The sequence below is a fragment of the Syngnathus typhle genome, linkage group LG16 (genome assembly GCF_033458585.1).
Source record: "Syngnathus typhle isolate RoL2023-S1 ecotype Sweden linkage group LG16, RoL_Styp_1.0, whole genome shotgun sequence".
Classification (NCBI taxonomy): domain Eukaryota; kingdom Metazoa; phylum Chordata; class Actinopteri; order Syngnathiformes; family Syngnathidae; genus Syngnathus; species Syngnathus typhle.
This window is the reverse complement of record NC_083753.1, coordinates 11,662,368-11,684,673: the sequence shown is the minus strand read 5'-3', so window position 1 is coordinate 11,684,673 and position 22,306 is coordinate 11,662,368. Positions and strand designations below refer to the sequence as shown.

The 22,306-nt window shown below is 41.9% G+C and overlaps 1 protein-coding gene across 2 annotated transcripts; it reads left to right on the top strand.

Annotated features, from left to right (window-relative positions):
* Positions 1 to 943: 943 nt before the first annotated feature.
* On the top strand, positions 944 to 22,295 carry itpk1b (inositol-tetrakisphosphate 1-kinase b). 2 transcript variants are annotated; one of them, XM_061300871.1, is made up of 11 exons: positions 944 to 1,160; positions 1,546 to 1,704; positions 5,364 to 5,388; positions 12,204 to 12,329; positions 14,820 to 14,937; positions 18,476 to 18,574; positions 18,691 to 18,731; positions 19,091 to 19,256; positions 19,661 to 19,728; positions 19,818 to 19,980; positions 20,130 to 22,295. In XM_061300871.1, exons 2-11 carry the CDS (start codon positions 1,610 to 1,612, stop codon positions 20,396 to 20,398), a joined length of 1,170 nt encoding a protein of 389 aa, XP_061156855.1. In that variant the 5' UTR covers positions 944 to 1,160; positions 1,546 to 1,609; the 3' UTR covers positions 20,399 to 22,295. The 2 variants fall into 2 exon arrangements, with proteins under 2 accessions (XP_061156855.1, XP_061156856.1); XM_061300872.1 differs by lacking the exons at positions 944 to 1,160; positions 1,546 to 1,704; positions 5,364 to 5,388; positions 12,204 to 12,329 and adding an exon at positions 13,776 to 14,741.
* Positions 22,296 to 22,306: the final 11 nt, after the last annotated feature.

Here is a 22,306-nt window from a genome sequence, read left to right as displayed (position 1 = left end):
GTCAAGACTTGATTTTTGTTGTTGCTATTTCTTTTCCACCAGTGGTGATACCGTACAACAAAAGTTTGGTTGAAATAAATTAAAATAAAACAAAATATTTTGCACCGTTCTGATTCATTTTGACGTTCATATTACCATATTCAAATTTCAGACTTTGCTTTAGTACACATTTTTGGTGGGAGTCAAAACTACATGGTTTTGATTTGATTTTTGTTTATTTCGGCAAGTACATAGACAATAAAATGTTTACAGCTTCATTCATGTTTTACATGACTTGTCCCGTCCCATTTTCACACCGTGGTGAAGGATGTGTATATGAAATGAAATTTGTATTTCACTGTTCACTGTAAACTTAAATATATTAATATATGGAATTCCATGACTAATATTGTCTCAATTGTTAATTTTGACATACCTATCGCACACTAAAGTCTTAATATCGTACGTTTAAGGCTTTTTTAACGTTGTAGAATGACGGGATGAAATAGAATGTGCTGATAATGCCCAGATAGGTCAGTTTTCAGACAAAACCTTCTTTATTTCAGTGTTAATGCTTTCTGTGACTTTTTAAGGTGGACTGCTTAGAGGTTTTCCCTCATGTAAAATGGGTGCCTTGGCTCAATAAATGTAGAAATACTGGTCTTCATCTATATGTTGGACCTTCAATAACAGGAACCACAGGCTCAACTTCTTTGACCGAATCTGGTTGCCTTTGCTTACCATCGGACATTTAAGGTGTACTTGGGGAAAAAATAATTTAGCGTATTGATGATTTTTTTTTTAATCACCCAATTGGACATTTTATAGCCGAGTGGGAATTTGGTATCGAATAAAACAAGTGATACATAAAATACTGTCAATCAAAGTAAATAGCGATCGAAAAGCAAATAGGATGTGCTCATTTCCGAGCCTTCCATGGAGGCACCAGCAACCTCCTGGATCCTGGGTGTGTGCAGTCAGTCCCAGTCAGTCAGTGGAGTCCGTTGACGGGGGCAGAAAGCACCAGCAACATCGCAACGTGCGTCCAGCTGTGCTTGTCATCTATCACATTGTCTGGAAACTTCTCCCTTTGCACCAACTGGCGGGCCGAAAATGGGAAACTACCCGAGTTAGTTCTCGAAGAGGACCTCAATTCAGGGACCGACTGCCAAAAGTGCCAGGTTAGTTAGCTCTCCGCGGCGCCTCGTCGCGAGTTATTCGCAGCCACGGCGCTTATTTCATGTCAGAGCGAAAACGCGTTGAAATGTCGCAAATGGCACATTTGCACATCGGCCTGCTCGCCTGATTTTTGCAGCCTGCTTGCGATTTTGTGTTGTGCCATCGTTTGGACTAGCAAGCTAGCCAGCTAACATTAGCAAGTGAAGTTAGCTTGGAGGGGCGCGTGCATGAGTTTGACTGATGCTCCACTGAAGCTGTCATGCTTCCAGGTTCTGTTGGAATCTTTTGTTATGTTGTGTTCGTGATAGACCTAGCAGACATTGGATAGGCGCGTGTAATCGAGATGTTGAGAGACTTTACACAGCTTTCCTGTTTTGTTTTTTTTAGGCTCATCCAGTGAGTCAGTCACATCCTTCACGTCCAGGGAGGTGAACCAGGAGCCCCGGTGGAGATGCAGACCTTCTTAAAAGGCCGAAGAGTCGGCTACTGGCTCAGTGAGAAGAAGATGAAGAAGCTGAATTTTCAAGCTTTTGCAGATCTGTGCAGGTATGTGGCAACATATTCAGGACACGTCATTTGCATGAGCAGCAGAAGCTCAAAAGTCCAGCACAAGCCATTCCGTGATGCTGGTTGATTTCCAAAACTATTATTTTGAAAACAGAGATGGCTTTTAGTGTTTTGCACACCCTGGCTTTGAATCTCAGCTCAGTGACATTTGACATCTGTGGAAGTGTAGAACTAGCGCTTGACAAGCATAAAATGGATCAAAACATTTCAGTTGAACTCAAGATAAAAGATGTCCACAATTGCAACAGAGTTGCTGCGACTGTGACATTTTTATGCAAGTCGGAACGTGCCAGAATTTATACCACATGTATGCTTTGCATTCTTAAAGCGGCACTATTTACACTTGAGGTCATTTCTCAATCTTGATTGAATCATCATTGAATCATTATGCCTCTTGTTAGACCAGATTTTTTTATTTTATTTTTGCGGTTTGCATGAATGCGCAGAGTGAATACCAGAGTCGAGCTCTTGGCTGGCAAAGGTATTTCATATGTCTTGAGTAGAAGCTTGTTGAGACATGGAATTCAGAGCAAGAAGTGTGTGTGAGTGTGTGTGTCTGTATTGATTGTGTCAAGTCCTCAAGGCACAGAAACCTAACGATGAACGTCATTATTTAGAAGCAATTACAGTCCAAGGATTAAAAGGGATGTTCTAGGATGTTTTTGAGTTTTTTAGCACAATACGCTGATAATAATTACATAATAGGAAACAGTCTGGGGGTGTTAATACTTTCATTTTTTAAAGGAAATCAATTGATGGTTTTGCCTAGTGTTCTGCAAAATCCACATCGCTGGCATTGATAGTAACCAAACTATAGATATATTTGATGGTGTTCATTTTTTTCATTCATAAATTGAAAACAGAAGTTGTGTTTGTGACACTGGAGGCTGTGACAAATGTTTTACCTTGTGGTCTATCTTATCCATCGTCAACACTGTAAAAAGTTATGTAAGTTGTCGGAAGGATATGATTTTCTCGAGCACTTGCAACCTTTGAGATAGTATTATATATTATGTCTATCGGATTGGGAACATGCTCCTGTGAACTTTTAGCCTTAGGTTGGTTGCAAAATATTTAAAAAAATAATGCAAATCAGTGTTTGAATTAGGTCGACGGCTCAGTCGAGTGTGTGAAGTGTCAAGAGGGTTAAAGTGACCCGATTGAGCCGGCACAGATTACCACACTGTAATCCTCAAAACATTTTTAATCTCTTTCAAACTCCCAAGCAACCTTTCTAGAACTTGGACCCAGACCTGAACCCACGAATATTTTACCGTGGAAGGTGAAGACAAAGAAAGACAAACACAAAAAAACACTGGCTTTAGATTTTTTTTACTCGTCATTTACAGTAGTTCTCTTTTGGCCGATATTTCCTCTGTCACCGTTTGAGAAATGAAAAGTCATCTTCATGAGGAAGGAAAAGATGGAAGTCAGACTCTCACATGTCAACATGAGCCGCGTTTTGTCTTATCAGGAGCTCGGCATTACATTTCTTGAGAGGTTAACTTAACGAAAACAGGACGGCACATTTTCTCAATGCTTTCCTAAAAATATATATATATATTTCATTCAAATATACCACAATTAAATATTGCACGAGTGCTTTGTTCCTGCCTGTCTTGCAGCTGGACGAAAGAATCCTGAGAGTTAGACGTGCTCGCTCAGCAATGCTTTCAAGCCACTTAGGCTCATGACCGGTGTCCTTGTGTGCGTGCGTGACTATTTGAAATCCTCAGCACCTTGCTCATAACTAGCTTGTAAAATAGCTGATCCATTAAGGACAACCTGCCTGCACATTTCATAATGCAAAATTCCAATTGCCTCTGGAGACCAAACACATTAGTCAGCGGATAACTGCTGTTTTAGCACGCGGGCAATGTTGATTTATCATCCACTCTGATAAAAACCGTTCTGTTGCAACATTTTTATTGGCAACATAGTGTTAAACTCTAACCGCAACCTGATTCCTGTGAGATTTGCTAATTTCTCAGTTGGACGTCTGAGGTTGAACACAGTCTATTCCGGAAGGAAACGTTGTAGCAGAAGGATTAATCAGTTTCAGGGTCAAGGTTTAAGTAACATATTAACACAAGATTAGATATATGATATATGATTAGTTTGATAAAACCTAAAAAAAAAAAAGACGCTCACTGTTGCTATACTCATTATTTTTTAGCGCGCTCTTTTAAATACCTGACACGTCGCAAAAAAATTCCAAAATACACAACACATGCGGACAGAGAAAACAATTCTCACAGGTGTGTATTCTGTATCGTCCGCAAAAAAAATAAAAATATTATTGTAGCTGTGTGTATTCTGCTGCAACCAGGTGGACAGACTACGCAAACCAGAATGAGCAGACGTTGCCTGATCATTCATCACGATACTTTTCATTCTATTCAAGTACATTGTTTCGCTTAGAGTGCGATAACGGAGTGTTTTATCTGATTAAAAAGATTCCATCCCATTGTTGGGCTAACACAAAGTAGCCACTAAAATAGAATCCCAAGTCGCTAAATTGTATTATCGATGGGTGAAGAGAATTACAGATACATTGAATTATTGTAACAAACGCCGATTGTTATCACGTCTCCGTTTATTCCAGGTCACTGACACCTACTGAACTTTGTAACCCGTCATGTTGCGTCAGGCAGCAGGCCCGTCTTAATGTACGATAAAAGCAAAACAAAAGACTTAATGGACACATGATACCACCTCTGACAATAAAATCTTGTGATTTTTTTTTTTTTTCTTCGTGACACCGGGCCAGCTCGGTTCTGTCGCTCACGTTCGTAGACGACCTCCGTGTTTAAGACTCCATCGACGAGCGCATTCGCGTGGCATGAAACAAGCCAGCAGCTGCGGTATTAAATGTCGACATTGTTGTGTAGCGGTGAATAGCCGGGCTGCTGTTGTCATGGGGATGGAACCTCAAAAAACAACGAGGATGGACAAGGCCATGTGCGAAAGCATTTTCTTGTTGTTGTCCTTGGTACAAATTGCTGTGCAGTTTTTGTTTGTTTATTTTGTTTTCTGCCTGCCTCAAGCCAAAACACTCTCTTTGTTGCAGACTTTGAATTATGACAGTGCTGCGGCCGGCTGGCTAAATGATCTTGGTGTTTCCAACTGTTAATTTTTTACCCAGTGTCGACGTGATGAGTCTGGTGGAATGAAATGCTGTCATTCTAAGAATGTTTCTCTTACCAGGAGTCAGCTGGTTGCTAAGCGACCAATTTTTAATGTAAAGTATGTCTGATAAGTAAAATGTTCTCAGGCTCTGAGGTGTGTGTGTATTTGCAATGCTCTCTCTCTCTCTCTCTCGCTCTCTCTCTCATTATCTGCGATGTCATCCGCATTTTATGGCATCCTGTCATGGTCATCATGAAGCGCGTACATGTGTAAGAAATAGTAAGCAATGTTTCACGCACATACTTGACAAGAATCCATTGGACGTATAGTACAGTGAATTGTAATAACTAAGGGTAACTTTGGCAATTAATTATCTTTACATTCTCAAAGTACGAGCCCTGAAGTCATTATACTTTTCTAATGTCACGTATTGTCACTATGACTAGATATTCATTATTGCCTGTTGCTTTTTTCCCTGCCATTAATACTTTGTATCTTTTCTTTTTCAGGAAAAGAGGGATAGAAGTAATCCAGGTAAATTAATATATTTTGCTTTTTTTTTTTTTTTTTATAAATGCAGACCGAGTGTACAATTTTTTTTGTGCTCCAGCAAATCGTAATCTGCATTGACGGTTTTATTTTTTTCCTTCACGCTGCTGTAGTTCCTCCCTGACTGTTGTTTTGCTGCTACAGCGTTACAACATGATTGTTCAGTTGTTGTTTTTTGTCGTAGGGGCAGTGTACAAGGCAGCCGTAAATACAAATGAACAAAACATTTCCCTCTGCAAGTACACGCTGCACTTTCTGTCGGCTAGTAACTATTCAATACAAAGTCCTGGGAGCTCAGTGCTGAAAAATGCTTGTCAGGAAGATGGAAGAGAAATTGATCCAAGCTTTTCTCTCAGGCAGAGTATCCCGGTGCGGCACTCCCTTTACATTTTGCAATGATTTTTTTTTTCCCCCCCCCCCCTTGTGCTACACCGTCGATTGTAGAACACCCAGTTCGAAACCGGTCATGGGAATAATCCCAAAGTAAGCATGCTTTGCCTCCCACTGCGCTTTCAGCTATTCCGAGGCTCAAAGCAGCTCGCCGAGCCAGCCACTTACAACAGCCAGCACTCCACACCTCAAAATGCATAAACGTAAAGCGACGCTGTCGATGCTAATTAAAATAACTCGTCTTACACTGACACCCATTGCCGCCGGTGTTTGTACTATCAGTCCTGCACCCAATTCCAGTCTGAGCCTTGCACTGTAATGGCCATATCACAAGGGAAGATAATGACAGCCATTGTAATGCTTCAGCCCTGTTACACAAGTCTGTGTACAAAGCTGACTTCTCCTATTTCCCTGCTGAATTATGTGCTCTACAATCCATCAACTGTGTGGGGTTTTTTTTTTTAATCAATGCTGCAGTTTCTTCTTCTTCAGTGATAAGCAAAATACCTTTTTTTTTCTAGTATTGTGACTTAAGTGATCATCATAAATATCTGTGCTAAATAAAAACACCGGAGAAGTCTAAAGTAGAATAAATATGTTTATTTAAGCAACCTTGCCCCGGGAGTCAGTCTGACTAATGGCACTGATAAGAAAGAAATCAACCGTGTATATTCTTGGATGAATTAAATGGATTTTTGGTGAGGAAAAAGAAAAAATACTCCCATGGGCTTGCAATTAGACCGAGGTCAACTGAGGAGAAAAAAAAACATTCCGGTGCATGATACAATTCATTTGCTAATTTCAAAAGTGTTGATTAATGTCCAGAAGAGCAAGACCTTTGAATTTGGTTCTCCTGCAAATGATCCGCATTGGCAAAGTGTAATTTAAATCCATGTCAACCACACCCTCAGCATACATACCTCATGTTTACACTCCCTACATGCATGCACCGGAATCCCGACATCAGCAATATTCAAAGATATAAGTGGAAAACAATCCTTAGGACTTGATTTTCTAATTTGCATGTGTGAAAACTTTGCTTTATCACAGTTGTCACAGTTGAAAACAGAGACTTCTTTTGTTTTTTTTAATATAATTATTTCTTCAGGCTATTTATTTTTTTCTTTCACATCCACTATTTGATTATAACACTCCCTCATTGCTTGCTCCTCTCCGTGTAAATTTTCACCAGCTCATCAATAATGACCCCTGTGCCTCGAGCTCACAAGGGCCCATTCTTGTTTGAATCTATACATTAGCCCGTCTGTATCTCGGCGCTGATGAGATTAACGCACCGCCCTTTAAAAAAACTGATATTCACTCTCTAAAACCGGTCACAGGAAATCAATTCCGTTTGACTGCGCTGTTCAAGGACAGTTATCGAGTTACTCGTTTTATTATACGCTGCACAATAGAGTAGTTGGCAACATTTCTTTCGCAGACTGTCAATATTAAATATTCTCATTTCTTAATCAGTGGACATTTTTAATGAGAGATGCGAGTAAACTTTCTCGAATAATATATTTGGAATTGAGCCGCCAAATGTTTTTTTTAGCTTGAGTATGACCTTCCTGTTAGTATATGTTTATCCTCCCAGACACGTATGTTGTCTGCACGCTAATATGTCAAGTGCCACACTTAAGGTGTCATTCATCACCGGCTGAACTTTTGCGTACAAAGAAACAAAGGCGATGCCAGGTGACATCAAACCGGGAAAGCGACTTGACGGAGAACAATCACCTTACCCCGTCAGCGGTCGGACTAATTGCCATTGAGTTTGGGTTTTGTTGTTTTTAGGTCAACAAACACAGAACAATAAATCTCTTCCTTCTCCCCCATCGGCGTCATAGAGCCAAGGTTTTTACTTACTACGTTTTTTTTGAGCAAGGGTAACTCAAGTTATGACCTCTGTCCGCAGTATTTGTGTAAAATCTTTTATTTCCCATGAGTGTAGGCCGGCCCCGGTACGGAGTTTCATCAAAGCTGAAAATATATTGGCCCTGACCTAGCCTCTCCCCTCAGGATCCGGCGTGTTTTTTGTGCCGTCCATCACTAACCGTGGCTCTCTCTGTCCCGGAGGGTTCGGCAGAGACGTCAGTTGACATTTCTGCTTTTAGCAGCACATCAATGACTTTACCGCTGGGTGGGAGCTCCAAAGCCGGCTCATTCTCTCTATGCACAGGATGAGTTTCATTCTCTCTCTCATTGCCAGGAGATTTTTATTTTTTTGCTCCTTGTTTATTCATTTTTGAAGATTTGACCTTGACTTGACACCAATACTAATACATGGCAGAAAACAACATACTACATCTTTAGCTCATGGGACCATTGTGGCAGCTGTTCGTGTTTTATTCTCAGGTGGGAGTTTATCCACAGGTGACAGCATTATGAGTGTTGACTTAACCATCACGGATCTATTCGTGTCATGGCCTACATGTCTGCCATGTGCCTCAACCACTGCGAATAATCCGCTCACTAAAATATCCATATACCATTTTGGGAGGTTTTTTTTTTTGTTCTCTCTGTTAGCTGGTAAAATGTCAGCATATATTAGTTTCTATTGACGTGTAGAAGGTGATTGGGAGGTTGCTTTAAATCGTGCGTCACCAGTGTACAGTCATGTAAAAATCTGTATTTAGCAAGATTTAGTGGAGGAGTGACGCCAATCAAAGGAACCACCATTACATCATACCCAAAGCAGCAGGTTGTTTTCTTTTCTTTGTTTTATAGCAGTTAGCTTGGGAATGTTATTTTCCCCCTGCATTTGCTTAACCTTTTACAAAATGAGACCAAGCTATTCTGGGCTATGGTTGTGTAAAAGACAATAATGCCCCTTTTGCCTCTGACCTGGCCCAAAACTGATTGTAACTGTATTTCCATCGACAAAAGATCCTCGTCAAGAAAATCCATTCTTGCTGTGGTGTTGTCATTTTAGAATGTATGGAAAGTATGACCAAAAAATGAACACCCATACTCATGCTAGCTTATGCTGTTGCTGTGCCTCAGCTCACAACACTGCAATTTTATGCTCCATAGTCTCCACTTTGCTGCATCGGTCCATTTTCTTGCTCTGTCTCAGTGTGTATTATTGTTTTCCATTAGCCACTGTAATTATGCACTTGAGCAACATCGCGTTGTAAATTCTCTTATCTACCGTCATTTTCGGACTGTAAATCGCACCAGCCATAAAATGCCCCAAAAAGTGAAAAAACACATATATATGTATATAAGTCGCTCCTGAGTATAAGTCGCCCCCCCACCCAAACTATGAAAAAAAAAACGCGACTTATAGTCCGAAAATTACGGTATTTTGAGTCTAACTACTGTTGGAATTTACTTTCTCCAGGAATTAATTGAAGGAAATTATAAAAAAAAAAATCACGGGATGTTTTACTGATTCACACCTTGGTGAAGGAAGAAGGGTGCTATAATAATAACGAACACCTATTTGATACAGTGGCAAAGCTGACTCTGCGCCAGCCGACCTCCGATAGTTCCTTCCACTCAGCTGACGAGTTCATGAAATTTTTTGCTCAAAAGATTGAATCCATTAGGGATGAGATCAAGAATAGCATTCCAATCGCTCGGTCGAGCACGCCGTTTACCAACGCTGATGATCATGCAACAACCCTCTCAACTTTTAAAAGCGTGTCTCTTGAAAGGCTTACACAAATTGTTAGTGCGGCTAAACAAACAACATGTTTACTCGACCCTCTTCCAGCCAAACTACTTAAAGAATTATTTCAAATTTTAGGACCGTCCGTCTTAAATATAATCAATCTGTCTGTCTCCTCTGGGATAGTGCCAACAGCCTTTAAAACCGCTATCATTAAACCGTTACTTAAGCGACCAAATCTTGACCCGGACTGTCTCAGTAATTATAGGCCAGTTTCAAACCTCCCATTCATAGCAAAACTTCTTGAAAAAGTAGTAGCGCAGCAGCTTATTGATTACATGGTCGCCAATAATCGATACGACACTTTTCAGTCTGGTTTTAGAGCTAATCATTCCACTGAGACAGCACTTGCGAAAGTGACTAATGATCTCCTCGTAGCTATGGATTCAAACATTTCGTCTGTACTGTTACTACTCGATCTTAGTGCTGCCTTCGACACTGTAGACTTCGATATTTTATTAGGGCGTCTTAAAAGTTGTGTTGGTATTTCAGGGTCAGCACTAGGCTGGTTCCATTCCTATCTATCAAACAGGACGCACCGAGTGGTCCATGGCAATGCGTCCTCGGAGCTCTATAATGTTACATGTGGTGTCCCACAGGGATCGGTTCTCGGACCAATTCTTTTTAATATTTATATGATTCCGCTTGGGGACATAATACGTAAATATAATATTAGTTTTCAATGCTATGCGGATGACACCCAATTATATATGCCGTTATCGATGACAGATCCGCGGGATTGTTGTAATCTTGAGAAGTGCCTTGCGGAGATCAAGCAATGGATGTCTCTCAACTTCCTTCGTCTTAACCCAGATAAAACTGAGATGTTGATAATTGGTCCAGCTCGTTATCAACACTTATTCAAGGAAACCGCTATAACTATAGATAACCGTACTATCACTCAAAGCGATACTGTAACTAATCTCGGGGTAATATTTGACCAAACTCTCTCCTTTCAAAAGCACATTAAGAATATAACCAGAATTGCGTTTTTTCACCTTCGTAATATTGCAAAGATTCGTCCGATCCTTTCGACCGGTGATGCGGAAACTATTATACATGCGTTCGTCACGTCGCGCCTGGACTACTGTAATGTACTATTTTCGGGTCTTCCTAAGTCCCGCATCAAAAGTCTACAGTTAGTACAAAATGCCGCTGCAAGGCTGCTCTCTCGGACAAGAAAATTTGATCACATTACCCCAATACTAGCCAACTTACATTGGCTTCCGGTCCATTTAAGATGTGACTTCAAGGTTCTTCTATTAACCTATAAATCGCTGCATGGCTTAGCGCCTTCATATCTCGTCGACCTAGTTGTTCCTTATGTTCCGTCTCGTAACCTTCGTTCGCAAAACGCTACCCTTTTAGCGACACCGAGGGCTAAGAAAATGTCTGCAGGCTCTAGAGCATTTTCTATTCGGGCTCCAGAGCTTTGGAATGCCCTACCAATGGATATTAGGACTGCTACCTCAGTAGAAACATTTAAGACACGTTTAAAGACACATTTCTATGACATGGCCTTTAACTAACCTGTAGTGGCCGATTCGGCTGGAGTTTGTTTTCTCTCCCTCTCCACCCCCTCCCTCCCCCCTCCCCGGCCGGGGAGGTGGTTAGGTGGTACCCATGCTGACAGCGGCTATCTGGATTCTCGTGGCTAATTCAGGATAGGGGAACTGCAGCTCAACCTCCTCGAAGAGCACTGCCAGGACAATTGAGGGCTCCTTTCGGCAGCCCTCTGCTGTGACATGGACATCCACTTTTTATTTAATTGATTTTCATGTTGTATCATTTGTGCCCTCTCTGCATCCATTTCAACCTGGTGATCCTGAAAGGGGGATCCTTCCATCTGTGGTCCCTTCTCAAGGTTTCTCATTTTCCCCCTGCTAGGGGTTTTTAAGTTTTTCCTTGCCCTTTTGGGAGCTTAAGATCAGGGGATGCTTTGAGAATAATTGTCAATTTCTGTCTATGTGAAGCCCTTTGAGACTGCTTGTGATTTAGGGCTATACAAATAAACTTGACTTGACTTGACTTGACGAATGTATCACTTCTCATAATCATTAACTTTGATAGTGTTCCTCTGAATGTGGCCCGCCCTTGACTAACCGAAACAACGTAGCGTTTTACAAGCCCGCATTGAACGCCCCCGGTGTGACTAAGGTATATAATACCAGGCAGGTTTGCATACTGTAGTTTTTGCACTCTGACCTTGGTAGGATTATTTGCACAGGTGTTTCAATATTTTATTTCATTTTGCATGCGTGACCTCTTCAGTAAAAAGTTAAGATGTATGAATTTGCCCAGATTAGTTTTCTTGTCCATTCAAGGAATCAATCTGCTTTTAAATGCGGTATGTTGACCAAAGTTGAATACATTTTATCAGTCGGTCAGTCAGACATTTTGTCTTGGGGCTTTTTATTTAACACAAGGCCAAGGTCTGTGTGGAGGTTTTTAGAACATGTTTATCAAAAAGTACACTTTTCACTCGTCCTTGCACATTGGAAGCTACTCACTCATTCTGCATGACTACTCCAGCTTCAACTCCCTAATTCAGAGAGTAAAAAACTACCCCCTACCACAATTGTATTTAGAGATTTTCTACTTGGCCAGTGCAAACAGTTTCCTAAATTTTCAACAAAGGTAAATCTGCATCGTATCACTTGTGACCATGTCGTGTAAAACCACCATGTCTACCCCTTGTTTGAACCCAATGCCAGATGTACAATTTTCTCCCCAGTTGGACCTCAGCCAACCTCTGGAAGAGCAGGGTCCCCTGGACGTCATCATCCACAAACTGACGGACCTCATCCTGGAGGCTGACCAGAACGATTCTCAGGCTGTGCTGCTGGTGCAAAGAGTGCAGGTATTGCTCACTGGCACTCCACCAAATCACAATGACTTTGTTGCAACAAAACATCAACACCCTCGTTTTAACTTTGTGACGGCTTCGGATCACTCCTCGGTACTCTTCTTGTTCTTCCCAGAGGGAGACAATCCTCTCACATGGATAGTAGGTCACTGCACCAAGTGGTACACTGTGGTCATTAAGAATATGAGTGTTTGTTTAGCTGGTTGATGTTAAAATGACTCGTCGTTGAATGTCTTTCGATCTTTATGTGAAAGGCCTGAAAGGCAAAGCATGTTCTCCTATCATCTGAATGTGTTTCATCTAGAGATGCACCGATCCGATATCTGGATCGGATATCGGTCCCGATATCAACAAAATAGATGGATCGGGTTTCGGAAAATACAGCCGATCTGTGAGCCGATACTTTCCTTAATCTATTGGGACGCGGGCTACGTCATACGCTAGCAGCACGTGTGCCGCATGCCACGAGAGTTTTCTAAACAAACGCAAACATGGAGCGAACGTTCGCTTCTCTTCCCCGGGTTGCTAAGCGGACGTCAAACCCTGCGCGTTCGCTTCTCTTCGGGTTGCTAATGGGACGTCAAAGGCTGCGCGTTCGCTTCTCTCCCGAATGGGGGGGGGGGGGGGGGGAGGCTAATCGGATGTGAAACGCTGCGTGTTCGCTTCTCTTCCGGGGGGGTGTTAATGGGACGTCAAACGCTTTGTGTGGCGGGCTCCATCTAGTGTGGAAACTGAGAAGCTGAGCTCAAGCTTCTTGTGCGGGCCATATTCAATTATGTTTTCAGAATTTGCTGCGGGCCAATAAAAACTGGACCGTTAGTTTGGACACCCCTAATTTAGAGCAAAGAACTGTGTAGTCTGCCTGATGCCATTGCCTTTGGTCTTTTCTGTTCCACATGTAGAGTTATGTAGCTTCTTAAATAAAATCGGAATTATTATTTCAGTGAGTTCAATTATTAAATTGAACTCACTGAAATACAACGACCTAGTCGACTTTAAAACCATCCAACTCATGTACAAAATAAAAAATAATCAATTACCAAACAGTATCCAGAGGTTGTTTGAGTGGAGGGAAAGTACCCATTATTTAAGAGGAACACGTATGTTTAAAAGAGATTTGGTGAGAACAAACTTAAAGTTACATTGTATAACAGTTAGAGGTGTGGAACTATGGAACACCAGCAGTGACGAATTAAAGAACTGTAGTACCTTACCTAAGTTTAAAAAAATGTATAAGGACAAAATATTGACGGGATACCGTAACATGCTGTGAAGTTGTTTAAGTTGCTTTGTATTTTAATGAGAAAATATATGGTATATATATGTATGTATATGTGTATATATGTGTATATATATGTATGTGTATATATATATATATATATATGTATGTGTGTATGTATGTATATATATATATATATGTATATATATATGTATGTTTTTTTTTTCTTTCTTTAATATATTGACTATGGACAAATTCTTGACAGAATTAAATAGAAACATGTAGTTACATGGGGTAGAGTCAGATAAGCTTAGGCTTCCTTCTACTCCCTTTTTGAACAAATATGATTTTACGATAAAGGAAAATTATGATGCAATATCTTTTTTCTTTTATATTCTATTGTATTATGGAGTTATCATTTTTCTGTATTTTTATTTTTTTCTTGTATTTCTTTAATGTTCGAAATAAACGTTTAAAAAAAAAAAAAAAATCATATCGGATCGGTATCGGGTATCGACCGATACGCAAAGCCACGGCATCGGTATCGGTATCGGAACTGAAAAAGTCGGATCGGTGCATCTCTAGTTTCATCCTCGGGGGCCGCAAAAATAATCCGGGGATTGTCCTTATCAATGTGTTCCACTAAACTCCCCGAAAGATTTGTACGGCTTTATTTTTGGCAGCAACGCGTTTGACTTACATAATGGGCTTTCATCGGCAACCGCCATTCCGATCTGGGTAAATCCTAAAGATGAATTCTTCACATCTACAAAAAGACACGCGTGTGTTAGGCGCATGTTTAATTTTAGGCAGGCGCGCGTGCGACGGCGCCGCTGCTCTTTTTTTTTATTTTCAAAGAGCTGTAATATGAAGGGGCAGCCTGTTTGTTTAATGCACACGTCAGCCAGCTCCAGCTGACAGCGTTTGTGTGTGTCAGAAAAGAAATTGCCGGGAAGGTTGGCGGAGAAATCCACCGAGGCGAGATGGAAGCGGAGATGCGGCGCTGTTACGTAACACAGGCAACCCCGCGCTGGCCCGACTGTCGGCCGTGCAGGGATGCTGTGATATAATCCACACAGACCGGCTGGCACGCATCTCATTATCTGTCAAGTGAGGCATGCAGACCCATAAAGGGAATGTCAGTGTTTAGATGACATCCCCAAACGCGCCTTTTCTCTGCTTTCCATGTGAGCCGCAAACATTTTACTTGTAAATGTCCCAAGCCAATAAAAGTCCAAGTCATCTATCCATCTTTGTGTCTTCAGGACTACATCGATGCCCACCCCGAGACCATCGTCCTGGACCCCCTGCCGGCTATCAGGACTCTGCTGGACCGTTGCAAGTCTTACCAGCTCATCCACAGGATAGAAAGCTGTATGCAAGGTGAGAGCAAAGCACCTAAGAGAAATTCATCCACTCCACAAAGCCCAGCAACCAAGTTCTGTCTTTGCTCTCCCCTTTCCGCCATTGACACTCGGCTAACGTATGATCGCGGCGTCACCGTTTGCTTGAAATATCCTCTCGTCGTTTCCGCGCAGATGTTTAATACCCCAAGGCTCACGCCATAACTCCTGCGTCCCTCCTAAAGACGGCATCTTTCTATTTCCTGCCTGCCAGATCCGTAGGTTTGTCACAGGCAGATCGGAACCTGTCTCCCTTCGTCTCTTTGTTGTCGAACGCAATCAAGTCATCAGCGGGCCTGTGACGATGCGGGTGCATTCCCTACCCACTCATACTGTAAACACACCTGTGACTCATGCACGTTTCCTGTTGCACCATACATGGCGAGGAGCTTTTTTTTAATTTTATTTTTAAGGTGAGGTTGCCGGGATGTGTTGATTAGAGACGTCGCCTCTGTCGGTAGTTTCTTAAAATAGAATCTCAACAAGACGTCTTTTTCTCCAAACACACACGTTGGATGTTACGTAACGTGGAATCGCTGTCCCCCTCTGTGGAGTTGGTTTGAAAAGGAAGATAGACCCCCCCCCCCCCCCCCCCCACTACTCGGCTTCCATCAGTGTTGGTGGTGTTGGCCCTGCATGCCAAACCCCCTTGACAACTGAGGTTTGCTTTCGACACAAACACTGAGACAAAGACATCATTTGACACCACACCATCAGCAAGCCTGTGAGGAAAACGCAATGTGATGGCGTCACATTGTATTTTATCTCCACATCAATATTTGTTTTTGTTTTTTATGAAGAGTGACTGAAAGGATATTTTGCATTCACAACCTTGTTGAGTGATATGTGTTTAAAATAAAATCCCTGATTATTTTCAAATCCCCCTTTGCTTAAAGAAAAATCAATGCTAATATTAAAAACAAGTTTTGGTATTTTCTTTATTTCCCCAACACCAAACAAGCTTTGAAACCGGTTTAACCCTCAAACAAGTATTTATCATCATTTTAGCTGTGTTAGTATAAACAGTGTATGATCCTTTTTGAACTCCCAAAGTCACAAAAAAGAAAAAAAAAGTCCTGACAAGTAGATTTGAATTAATCGATAGTCGATTCCTTGCTCAGCCTTACTTCCTCGTCCTTATCAGCAGGGAGCACAAGGTCCCGAAGTAGCTCGGGCTGCCAGAGAAAAAGGGCTTGGAAAAAGCCAGAGAGCCGTGACTCAGACTTGTTTTCAATAGCAGGATGCACTTGAAGCGTTTTCTCTAGAAAATGAAGCCCCTTTGGATAACTTGCTTGTGATTATTTTCATTCGTCTCGGAGCATTGAAACAATTGTAACTGGATTTTTTTTTTTTTATCTATCAATTAATCATAAAATGGCCTAAGGCATCCAGATGGTGCGTTATAGTAACTCAATTTAAGTGCAAGAATTAGTCGGGGGGAAAAGCTAGCACATTAGCAATAATCGACTAGCGTGGCCTAGTATTGTGTTACGCTTTGGAATTTACGCTTTCCTTTTGTATACTCGTCCCCCGTTTTCATAGCTTGGGACTGTTTTCACGTTGTCAAGTCAACAGCTTTTTAAAAGTGATCCGGATAAAACGCTCGGATTTGTTCACAGGGAACAGATCGTCTCGAGCTTCCTGCACCTTGGGCGTTGAATCTGTGCACGGCTCAACAGAGCAGTTGTCCTGTTTATGCGGAAGATTAATAATTAATCATAGTTTCAGCCTGAGAAAGACAAACAGTCAGGGAGTGCGGACACTCACTCCTAGCATGCGCCATATTACTGGAAGCAAAAGCCACAAGGCGACGTGTTTGTCATAATGCTTTGTGAGTGTATGCTGATGAACAATCCCCCAAATGATTCATGAATCTAATTGGTGGATAAACTCTCTTGGAGATAACACAATGCCTGGCCATGTATGGACTTCGCTTTTCAAATATTGCAAATGCAGCTGTCGTATGGGAGAATGTCATGGTTTCTGGAAAACAAGCTCTAAATAGCAACAGGAAAAGATTGGCCATGTACCTAAACAGCAGCAAGCTCGCACGCTTCATGAAAGTCTTCTCCAAAGGTGCTAGTTTGAAACAAGATGGCAAAAGTTGCATGGTGAAAAATAATCCCACGCTTCCTTTTCATTCAAGCTAAACCGGGTTTTGCACGTCATACTCGCATTTTCCTGATGAGGTGCTGGTGATTGATGGATCACTCATTCAAGGAGTAAACATTTTAACAGTCGGACCTCTAAAGATGAGCACAATCCATTCTGGGACGCCATTTTTCACATGGGAAATAATTCAAGCTAACTGTCGCAATCGGAAAATGTAATTAATTTTACAAGTAATGTTTTGCGTCACACCCTTGACTAAAAATACCTACAAAAATGTTGCAACATCATCATAGGTTTCTGCGGTTATTGGCGGTTGGAAAACTGCGTTGGAGTTCTACATTGTCCAACTTTTGGGGTGATTACATGATGCAGCAGATCAAGTACGGGACCCAAACAGAAACCAATGAAAACTGTTGGTGAGGTTTCAAAAGGAATCTTCTAATGAAGTCCCGTAAACGTCATTCTGGGCTCCGCTCAGTCTGACGCCAGCTCGCAGTGTTTAGACCAGGAGTGTCAAACTAATTTCTTTCGCGGGCTGCATTGTAGTCCTAGCTTCTTTCGGAGGGCCATTATGACTGTCAACCCAAATAAATGTCTGAGCACCTCGTATTATGTACAGTAAAAGCTACAAAACAAACTGAGAAATAACTCGTTTTCAAATCAGATAAGTAAAAACTGGTCAAATATTTCAAAAAAAGATATTAAAAGTGAAGACAATTTGCAATTCTAGTAATGACACACGAAATTGATGCACAATTTGTCTTCGCGGGCCACATAAAATGATGTGGCGGGCCGTATCTGGCCCCCGGGCTTTGAGTTTGACACCTGTGGTTTAGACAGAGCCCCAGATTAATAACCTGCACGTCATCTTCCTCACCTCCAAAGTAGTTTGGAGCCAAACATCATCACAATTTTTACAGCGCAAAGCCCTCATTATTATACATCTGGTCTTTGCGTCTTGTAACATTTTTCATTTGATTCCGAGAGCTGACATTGCTCATTAGTATTTGGCAAGCCGGAGATGTAAAAGGCAAAGTTTTTTTCCTCGAAAAGACATTAAACCTGCTAGAATAACACCGTGAGTGGGACAAGACGGATGAGATGAGCGATCGGTGACCCTGGACACTTCCTGCTCGCAGAGGCAGTATGGGATCCGACTCAGCTGCACAAATCTCACTTTACTGGCACATATTAATAGGAATTTTACTTGTTCCTGTCACTGCCCCTTTTTAAGTCTTCATTCCTTTTACGAGGAACAAAAATAAAAGCACAAATCATTGGCGAGGCCCATTTACAATCCTGTGACAGTGTGATGTGATTTTTATCCTGACATCAATACAAAGGGGATTCTTCAAAGTATTTTCTTTTGAAATGCTCAAGGTTTTTTTTTCTTATCGTTTCCTTAGACGAGAGGATTTGCTCTCCTCCGTTCATGGTGCTCAACACCGAGTGCAGCCCGGATGTGCTGGAGCAGATCAGGAATCGCGGACTCACATTCCCCTTCAGTAAGTCGTCCCAGCCCATCGACACCTATTATGAAATAATCTTTCTCTGAATATACGTGTCCAGTTCCTATGTTGTCATCATTTAACGCATTTCCCTATTTTCATTTGCTTCCCAGTTTGCAAAACTCGAGTGGCCCATGGAACCAACTCCCATGAGGTGAGTGGCGCCTGCTGAATCAGCAACACTTTTTTATAATGACTGACACGATTCCGTTCCAGACGACCACACTTGTTAAATCTGTTTGCCAAACTTTATTGAGCCAAGGCACATATATTACCATAAAAAAAAATCTAAAGGCAAGATAAACAGTTTATTTAAGTAGCTTCTGCCATCTAGTGGAAGGCCATTTAATTGGTGGCAGAGATGGATGAAGCGAAAAAATGTTATTTGTTGAAAATAAACAATGAATCCTCAATCTTAAAATATGTTGAATCTAAAAATAAGTTGTCCTAAATCAATGGTTCAAAAGTCTTGACAAATGTTTAAGTAGGTCTTTGTGACCTCCTTCCCCCCAGATGGCTATTATCTTCAGCGAGGATGACCTGAAGGACGTGAAACCCCCCTGCGTCATCCAGAATTTCATCAACCACAATGCTGTGCTCTACAAGGTATTTGTGGTTGGAGACTCCTACACAGTGGTGGAGAGGCCCTCCCTCAAGAATTTCCCCGCCGGGCCTGCAGGTAAGCAAATCAGGAAGATGTTCCCCCTTAAATGACTAATAAAAGATCTTGTAAAATGTCTTTATAGCCCCTTGAGAAAGGCTTTTAGGAAGAATTGACTTTTGTCCAAAAGGCTCAAATAGTCCAACATGATCTAAATTCCCCAATGGTACAGTGTTCGTTTATAGACAGTCTAGATAAACTCAGCCAGCCTCTTCTGGGACTAAAAAAATCTAACAGTGCTGAGAGGACAGTTGGGAGCCCTTAGACAGGAGCGTTTCCTCGAAAATTGACATTTGTCGCCACCTACTGTTTACAATAAACAATTACAGTGCCGGTTTGTATCTATCTATATATAGATGTGTGTGTATACACATCTATATATATATATATATGTATGACTCACATTTCTTTGTTGTTTTCAGACAGGAAAGCCATTTTCTTCAACAGCCACAATGTTTCCAAGCCGGAGTCGTCCTCAGACTTGACCTCGGTATGACGCAGATCTTACCAGCACATCTCAGAAATTATATGTATATATAATAGATTTTCATTTATTGGGCGTGGGTCTGTTTATTTTAGAGGGAGAACGTGGAGGGTGTGTCTCAGCCTCCCAGCGACGACGTCATCCGAGAACTGTCCAGGCGCTTGCGGCAGGCGCTGGGCGTGTCCTTGTTCGGCATCGACGTCATCATCAATAACCAAACTGGCCAGCACGCCGTCATCGACGTCAACGCCTTCCCTGGTATCCGCACGTCAACCTTAAGAGGATTTTTCTAACCTCTCATTCAAAATCTGTTACTTACCGAGTTGGAATTCTAAAACGATTCTGACATAACATTGAGTTATTTAGCACCGTGGATACATGTGATGATGATCTTCCCGGGTCGCCAGGTTATGAGGGCGTCCCCGAGTTCTTCAACGAGCTGCTCAACCACATCAGCAGTGTGCTCCAGAGCCATGTCGGCCCATCCGACCCATCTCCCGCCGGCGAGCCACCCAAAGGTCTGAGCCCCGCTGCCGCCGCCTCCCCGTGGATGGTGGAGGGCGACACGGGACTGAAGGGCGCCCGTCACCAGCGGCTGGGCTGCAGCTCGCCCATGTCGCCCAACTTTCAACAGCACTGCGTGTCCACCATAGCCACAAAGGCCTCCTCCCAGTGACTCTGCCCCGTACCGCCCAGCCCCAGCAAGAACACACATTGTCACAACGGTGACAATAATGATTACTAAATCATAATCATTCAAATGATACTATCTCTAATCACAACCTTTTCCAGTGTAGTCCTTGCAAATGATGGTGATTGAGTGTAAAGCTTTTTCCGCTCTCTTTTTGCCTTTTTTTTTTTTTTTTTTCGTCCAATGGGACTTTTGTCAGTACTGTAATGTGAACCTTTTGGGAAGTCATTTGCTGCAGTGACACCCGGCTCGGCATTTTCAGACTGGGGAAAGATGTGCCACTCGATGTGCAATGTGTGTGTGAGTGTGTGTGTGCGCGTGTTGTGCGTTGTGTTCAACACCACTGATTCCTCTATAAGGGGAGAGAGCGTGCATTTGAACTAAAAGATAAGCTGTTGACTTTCCGAGTGCCATCAAATTTTAGACTTGAGTTGACACAGCTGAGAAGGAATTCTCAAAATGACCAAGTGAGCGCAAGAAGACATTCCGCTTTGTTTCTTCTTTCTTTTGTTTGTCTGCTTTTTTGTTCCACGAAATGAACTGTGCAAGATTCCATGCGATTCGTCACAGCATTTTTTTTTTTTCATAGAGTCTATTGTCTAATTTTTTTTTCTTCTTATGCTCACTGCCTTCCGAGCGTAATTTATTCCACTGATTGTTTTAGATCAAATATGCCGTCAACACTTTAAAGGAGATGATTAAATAACTAACATTGGTTAATGGGGCAGTTTGCTTGATTGGACCCCTCACACACAACTTTTTAAACATTCAGCTGAATGTGAATCCAGCTGTAAATGTTTAAATAGCACATGTGGGATGTGATTTTTTTTATTTTTTTTAAATGTATTAAATGGGATTTTATGAAAAATTGTTTTATATGAATGACAGCATGTGAACAAATGTATTTACTAGAAGAAAAGGTTTTCTTTTCTGAAAAAAAAAAGACAAATTGGAGAACAAAGGGATAGATGTGTGCAAAACACCCAAAATCTGGAAATTTGTCTTCCTCTAAGTCTGCTTCCTGGACACCTCAACTCTTCTTCCTCATCCATAGAGTTGATTTGGCAATGGAATTAAGTCTGCCTTTTTCCACGGGTCAGATGGGAATAAGTATTAAGCAGCAAATTGATAGATGTGTTATGACCCTTGGAGACCCCCCCAGATAGGGAAAAGGCTGCCCACCCTTGCTGTAAAGTCACATCATCTCACCAGCACTCAACACACTTGACCTTCATTTAAAGGCGTAGCGGCCCAGGGGTGTCGAACTCCAGTCCTCGTGGGCCGCGTTCCAATATGTTTTCCAAGTTACCCTCGTTAAACACACCTGAGTGAAAAGTTGAGGGCATTTTCATGGTCTGCAGGAGCCTAACTTTTCACACAGGTGCACTTAATGAGGCAACGGGGGCCGCGTACCAATATGTTTTCCAAGTTACCCTCGTTAAACACACCTGAGTGAAAAGTTGAGAGCATTTTCATGGTCTGCAGGAGCCCAACTTTTCACACAGGTGCACTAACGAGGGGATCTTGGAAAACATGTTGGAATGCGGCCCCTGAGGATTGGAGTGCGACACCCCTGCCGTAGCCTGAAAGGGGCAGGCTTAGAGGAAGTCTGTTTTGTCACACTTTTACATGACCAAAAAAAAAAAAAAAAAAGTAAATCCTACCTGTGGTCACGTGTAAGCCCTCGTGTGATCATGATCAGTAAGCTCGCTTTCCACTTTCAAAATGTTTACTCCTTGGGTGTCGTGTACAGTCGGTGTATATACGCCTAAGCTTGCTTCCATACAGTGCGTTGTTTAGTATGCAATGTCATGGAAAGGAATCCATCATTTGTTTTTTAATCAGTCAACTCACCGAGATGAAATAAATGAGTGGAAATCTCTCTGGCTTGTG